A 7223-nucleotide genomic window follows, 5' to 3' on the forward strand; every position below is an offset into this window, starting at 1 on the left:
GGTGAGAGGTTGCAGATCCACCTTCCGAAGGCGGCGAAATCTAGATATAAAATAAAACATGATCTATAATGGGCTATTTTTTAGTTTTATCTTTAGTAACGAGACATACTAAACATGTGGTGAGAGAGATTGTGTTAAGAGATGATCTCTTAGCTAAGAGAAGGCAAAGTTTTTTTTTCATCTTCCTCTTCTTCACCTCAACGTTTATCCTACGTGACACTGCTAAGATATCACCATTGTATATGCCCTTAGCGCCCAAATTTTAACATGGATGAATTGATCGTAATTTTAAAACTTCAGAATGCTTCACAAGAGAGAAAAATATTTCAAACGAGCACACATTCTCAAGAGAGAAAAACCTTTCTGCCTTGTCCCTCATCACCAACAAAAAAATATCTTCCTCGTAATTCCTCATCAATTAAAGAAACAACATGGTCAGTCTGATCAGAGAGTGGAGGACCCAGCCAAACAAAAGGAGAAAAATGAACCAACATATTTACTACGCAGAGTACAACAATGCTAATAGATCATCATCAGTCACAAGTTGTTGAAGGTGTGTGTTCCCCGGTTGTATCCGTAATAGGAGAGGTACCATCTGACGAACTTCTTGAGCCCCATCTCCAGGCTCGTCGTGGGCTTGTACTCGAGCTGCTCCCGCGCGAGGCTGATGTTGGCGTGCGTGAAGGGCACGTCCCCGTTCCCCGGCATCTCCACCACGTTCTTCTTCGCCTTAACCCGGAGGTACCGCTCCAGGATGGACACCAGCGTCGGCACCGTCACCGGCGCCGTGTTCCCCAGGTTGAAGATCCTGTACGGCGCCGGCCCACGCTTCCTCCCTCCCGTCCCCGTGCTCCGGCCCGCCGTGTCGAGCGACGACAGGCACCCGCGCACGATGTCGTCGATGTATGTGAAGTCCCGTGCGAGGTCGACGTGGTCCTTGCCACGGTACACGGTGATGGGCTTCCCCTGGAGGATGTTGCGGGTGAACGAGAAGTACGCCATGTCGGGGCGGCCCCATGGCCCGTACACGGTGAAGAAGCGGAGGCCGGTGACGGAGAGGCCGTAGATGTGGTTGTAGGTGTGTGTGATCTCCTCGCCGGCCTTCTTGGTGGCGGCGTAGAGCGAAGCGGGACGGTCCGTGCGGTGCGCCTCCGAGAATGGCACAGCGTCATTGAGGCCGTACACGGAGGAGCTGGACGCCCACACGACGGCCGGCTGCGGGTCGGCGTCCTTGCAGGCCTCGAGGAGGGACACGAGGCCGGCGATGTTGGAGTGCACGTACGACGCCGGGTTCTCCATGGCGTACCGGACCCCGGCCTGGGCGGCGAGGTGGAGAACGTGGGTGAAGGGCACCACGTCGAAGAGCTTGGTGAGGAGGCGGCCGTCGTTGATGTCGCCCTCCACCACGAACACGCCGTGCGACGCCAGCAGCGCGCGCCGGGCCTTCTTGAGCGACGGGTCGTAGTACTTGTTGAAGTTGTCAATGCCCACGACGCCGTCGCCGCGCTTCCGAAGGGCCAGCGAGCAGTGCGTGCCCACGAACCCGGCGGCGCCGGTCACCAGCACGGACAGGCCGGCGCCCTCCGCCGACCCTGGCGGCCGGCGTGGCGATGCCGACGCGCGGATCTGGCGCTCCCAGTGCAGCCCGCCCCAGGACGCGGCGAAGTAGCGCGACGAGGTGTCGACGAAGGAATGGAAGCTGAGGTATGTGGCGGTCATGGCTACCAGGAAGAGCGCCCACAGGAACATGGTCCCCGTGGACGCGAAGCACCGGTGCAGCTGCCGGCTCATCGTGCCCGCACGCTCGATCTTCACCTTCCCCGGCGTGGACGGCAGCATGTCCTCCTCATCAGCCACCACCCGCATCCTCTGCTCATGCAAGCAAATTAACAAAAGGAAAGAGGAGACCAACGGCCGGCCGGCCCGCCGGCGACGACGTACTCCTCAATCGGTCGATCGATCCTCCTATCGTATCGATCCAACTTGATCATCAGCTGCTCGTCGCAAAAGATCAAATCCTTGCCTCCGCTGAGATCGATCTCGTTGCGCGAGCGCTGTCGCCGATCATTCTCGTTCCACGAAATTTCCGGCGCCTGCTAAGGAGGGCGTGGGTTATAAATAGGAGCGGGTTTTGTGTTTCGGGGCCCGGCGATGTTGGTGGACACACCTGTAATTTATCCTGGTTTATTTTTAGCCTCTTGGAAGACAAGACAAGAGTGCTCATGTTTGCTGTGCTCGAGGGACATCGTGTTAAAGACCCCACCGTCAGTCACACTTACACCATAGGTACCCATGACCCGCGTATCCATGAGTTTGTAAATGGGGTAATATCGTAACCATTGAGTAGAGCAGGTACGGTTATGTGATCGTAGAACCCATTTCTGCATACCCATTTATTCATCTAAATTTTACAAGTGAGTAGCCATATTATTTTAAACTACTTAATTTCCCCCTAATCATGTCTTCACGTTGCGTTGCTACGTTGAATCTCACGCTTTTCGGTCTCACAATCGCGGGTAGATTAGTGAGGATTAGATCTATTTAGGATCGCTTCGCTTCTTGTCATATTTTTGATTAATTTGATGTGTGGCACATGTATTTTTACCGGCAGGTACCCATTTACCCTGTCGGGCGATGGGCACGGGAAAAACTTGTACCTGTTGACGGGTATGGGTACGGGTGACGGGTAAGATCTAAGGCAATGGGTATGGGATGGCTCTACCCGTACACATACCCCGCAGGTGCCATCCCTATCCTCGATCCAAGGACAGCAGGGGTGCGTTGATCGACCAAAGCGAACCGAAGCTGACCGGACCATGTAAAGCCAACTCGAGACAAGCAGCCGACATAGACCAAGCATATAGAGTGTATAAGAGCATCTCCACCAGCGACTCCCATACAATAGTCGGTAAGACACATGCTGACTACATATTGAGATCTCCAGTGAGCAGTGTCGGCTAAAAATATATTGTTTCCCACACCGGTAGTTCCCCAAACCAGTTTACAAAAAGAAAAGGTGGAGAGCACGCCCAACTGCTGCTCCAGGACGCGCAACGCATAGAGCAAGCATATGAGCAAAGCATATGATAGAGTGGAGTGGTTGTTTCTAGAAGGCATGGTGGAGAAGTCTCATATCGCTTTGTGCTCCAAGGTAGAGGTTTTCGGCGATGTTGAACAAGGCACAAAATGGTGGTTTGATTAATGGTACTCCTTCCGATCCATATTAGTTGCCACTAATATAAATGTATCTAGATATATTTTAGTTCTAGGTACATCCATACTCGTGGCAAGTAATATGAATCGGAGGGAGTATAAAACTTGCTCCTACTGCTCCTAGAGTAAACCATCTCTTGTTTGCCGATGATTCACTACTTCTTATGGAGGCCAATGTCTAAAGTGTAGAAGGTATAAAAGTTATTTTGCAAGTGTATGAGTGCTCGGGTCACATGATAAACAGAGACAAATCATCTGTGATGTTTAGTTCTAATGCAAGAAATAATTTTAGTAACTTGATGCTACAAGCTTTGGAACTTGGACCACAAGCAAAAGTGGGGAAGTACCAAGGATTACCAACATATATTGGTCGGTCTAGGAAAAGGTGATTTGCCTATATAAAAGAAAGAATTTGGAAGAGGATACACATTATTCCTGGAGGGGTTTCCCATCTGCAATACGCAGATGATACGATCATCATGATCCAGCCGGAGGATCTGGCCATCGCCAACTTGAAGTTCCTCCTTATCTGTTTTGAGAACATGTCAGGGCTCCGCATTAACTTTCACAAGAGTGAGGTCATGGTCATGGGGACCTCGGACCTGGAGAAGCAGAGGATTGCCAACATGTTAAACTGTAAACAAGGGTCGTTTCCCTTCACATACCTTGGCCTTCCCATCTCTGACCATGCCATTACGGCCGCGGATTGGGGTCCGCTGACTGCCAAGGTCGCTAAGCGGGCAGACCCGTGGACGGGCAAATTCATGTCCTCGGCGGCACGTCTTATTCTGGTAAACGCTTGCTTGTCTAGCCTGCCCCTGCACGCCATGGGTGTGTGCATGCTGGGAGATGGTATCCACGACGTCATCCGCAAGCATCGCGCGAAATTCTTTTGGGAAGCTAATGGCCCAAAGAAGAAGTATCACTGGGTTAGGTGGGACGCGCTATGCATGCCCAAGTCCATGGGGGGGCTAGGCATTATGGACACCAAACTCATGAATGTGTGCCTCATGGCGAAATGGGTGTGGAAAATCATGAGTGGGGCTCATGGCTTGTGGGCGGATATTATTCGCAGCAAGTACCTTAATGGTAGGGACATTTGGGTAGACTCGCACCCAAGAGGATCACAATTCTGGAACACGCTCCAGAAGGTCAAGCGAGTGCTCTGTTTGGGGACAAAGCATCAGGTGGTTAGTGGGACATCGACCCGGTTCTGGCACGATTGGTGGCTAGGACCGAGACCCTTTCGGGACAGATTCCCATCACTCTTCGCCATCACGGCAGACCCAGAAGCCTCGGTGGCTCATGCCGCGGCCAACGGGTTTTGGGACATTCCCCTGCGCAGGGAGCTTGGCAGCCTGGAGCGCAGGGAGCTAAATGACATCCAGAGGGATCTCCAGATGGTGCGTCTGAGGGCCGGGCAGGATACCATCCGGTGGTCTCTCGAACCCTCTGGAGATTTTTCGGTGCGCTCCCTTTACCTCAAGTTGTGCCAAGGCACGCCACGGAAACATTATGGGGTGCTCTGGAGGATCGATGTTCCTCTCAAGATCAGGATCTTCCTTTGGCAGCTCATGCGTAAACGCCTACCCTCTAATGACAATATTCGTAGGCGAAGGGGGCCATCTTCGGGGAGATGTGCCCTTTGTGGAGAGATGGAAGACACGAACCACATCTTCTTCACCCGTGTCCTTGCCAGATTCATGTGGAGCGCAGTTAGGGTAATACTGCAATGTACTTGGAACCCCACGTGTCTGGCGGATGTGTATAGGCTCCTCCAGCAGTGCAGAGGCCAAACAAAACGGGTCTACTAGATTAGTTGTGCGGTGCTGTGCTGGTCCCTATGGAACATGAGAAACAAATTTACCATCGAGGGGCGCTTCCCTGGCCATCCTGCTGACTGCATATACAAAATGTCTCTTTATCTTCAGGTGTGGAAGCAAGTGACTAGGAGACAGGACCGTGATGCGGTGGAGCTGACCATTGGCAGACTACGCGAGCTCCACGCCTCCTCCAGGATGCAGACATAGCATACCTTACTGCCTTTATCTTACCTTGTATTAGGACTATATGTGTTTGCTTTTCATATGTTGGGGCACATGGATGTGTTAGACCGTGATCTGTGTTATCCTCCGGTTTGCCGGTGTGAGTTGTATCGCTACCTTCAGTTGTATGTTGTGGCTTCATTAATTTAAAGCCGGGCTCTGCTCGAGCCTTCAGTCTAAAAAAGAAGAGGATACAAGGATGGAAGGAGAACCTCATGTCAACAGCGGCAAACGAGATTCTTATTAAAGCAGTGGCTAACACGGTTCCTACTTATGCTATGGCATGTTTCGATCTCTCGAAAACTCTATGTGATGATACATCAAAGATGGTCTGCCAATATTTGTGGTTGCAAAATGATTAGGTCAATAGAATGCATTGGGTAGGATGGAAAAAAATGAAACTACCTAAGGAAGGAGGCAGCCTTGGGTTTCATGACTTGTAATCTTTTAACATGGCCATGCTCGCCAACCAGGGGTGGAGACTAGTACAAGCTTCAGAGACCCTTCGTGATCGTGTCTTACGTGCAAAATATTTTCCGAACGGTGATGTTTTATCGGCCAGATTTGAGCTATGTGTGGAGGAGTATGTTCAAAGGGATAAATATGTTGAAGGAAGGTGTCATTTAGCGTATTGGCAATGGTTCTAATGTTCGTATATGGAAGGATCCGTGGTTCCCTATGAGATTGACACGCCAACCGTCTACACATAGGGGTGACTGCGAGCTTGAGTTGGTGTTAGAGTTAATTCATGAAGCCACTAATTCATGGAAACATAACCTTCTTAAACAACGTTTCCGCAAATAAGATATTCTTGTTATCATGAGCATACCCCTGCGACCAAGCTCTGAAGACTTCATCTTGTGGCACTTCGACGACAAGCGTACCTTTTCAGTTAAGTAGGCCTACAAAGTGCATGTTGAGATGGAGCGTTGACTGGCAGTACGACAGGAAGGACAAGGCTCTGACTTTACCACTCTGAAAAGAGAATATTTTTAGCAAGATTTGGAAGGTGTTCAGTGTCCACCAAAGGTTCACCATTTTATGTGGAGATTTGCGTACAACTGCCACCCGCGGTACATGAACATTGCACGCCAAGGTGTGGAGCTAGACATTAAATGTGATGTCTGCCATAATTATTTCGAGGACGGTGGGCACCTTTTTCTAACCTGCAAGTTCGCAAAACAAAGATGGCGTGCACTGCAGTTGCAAGATGTGAGGCTCAACAAGCTTCTACCATGTTGTTCTACTTCTGAAGTGCTACAGGAAATATTGCTCTTGCCGGAAAGAGAAAAGCTATAGGTTATTTCTTTCCTCTGGAGCTGGTTGTCTGAACAAAATAAATGGAATCATGGGGAGCAACAACAGACCATAGAACAATTTCGGTTTGCTGTCATGAGACATACTCCATTCGTACAGAAATGTATGATGTTTTAGCCATCTTATAGGTACGGTTCACTCACTTTTGTTATATCTAGTCTACTTTTAGTGCGTAGGTTCACTTCATTTAGTTTGTATCTAGTCTACTTCAAAAATATCTAAAACATCTTACATGTGCATGAAGGGAGTACATACGAATGGCAACACTTCCTAGCAAAAAAAGGAGTCTGTGATTGCTCCTGTTGGTCGTTGGAGAGCACCACCTAAAAAAATTCGTCAAAATCAACACTGATGCAACCTTTATGGAGCAGGCACGAAACGGAGGATGGCGAGCTATATGCAGAAACAGTGATGCTGATGTGTGTATTGCTTCTGTTCGAGCACCGATGCATGCGAAAGATGGCTAGCTTCCAAGCTGAGCATTTAGCTCTTTCCAAAGCAATCGACATGGCAGATATTTCAGGTATTGGAAGAGTGGTGTTTGAAACGGACCGCATCAATGTGAAAAATGCTTTGTCATCAAACGAGTGTGATCTTGGACGATGGGCGAGTTCTCTTTAGTGACATGAAATTTCCTCTAAACATGTG

General features: G+C 49.8%; 1 protein-coding gene across 1 annotated transcript; it reads right to left on the reverse strand.

The window, feature by feature from the left end:
• Positions 1-378: 378 nt before the first annotated feature.
• LOC127317905 (UDP-glucuronate 4-epimerase 1) lies at positions 379-2103 on the reverse strand. The gene has a single exon (XM_051348507.2). It carries the CDS (start codon positions 1864-1866, stop codon positions 538-540), a length of 1329 nt encoding a protein of 442 aa, XP_051204467.1. The 5' UTR covers positions 1867-2103; the 3' UTR covers positions 379-537.
• Positions 2104-7223: the final 5120 nt, after the last annotated feature.

This window comes from Lolium perenne, chromosome 7 (genome assembly GCF_019359855.2).
Source record: "Lolium perenne isolate Kyuss_39 chromosome 7, Kyuss_2.0, whole genome shotgun sequence".
NCBI lineage: Eukaryota > Viridiplantae > Streptophyta > Magnoliopsida > Poales > Poaceae > Lolium > Lolium perenne.

Bases quoted from the DNA above. Each gene is read 5' to 3' on its own strand.
- LOC127317905 (XM_051348507.2), bottom strand. From the start codon at position 1,866: ATGCGGGTGGTGGCTGATGAGGAGGACATGCTGCCGTCCACGCCGGGG.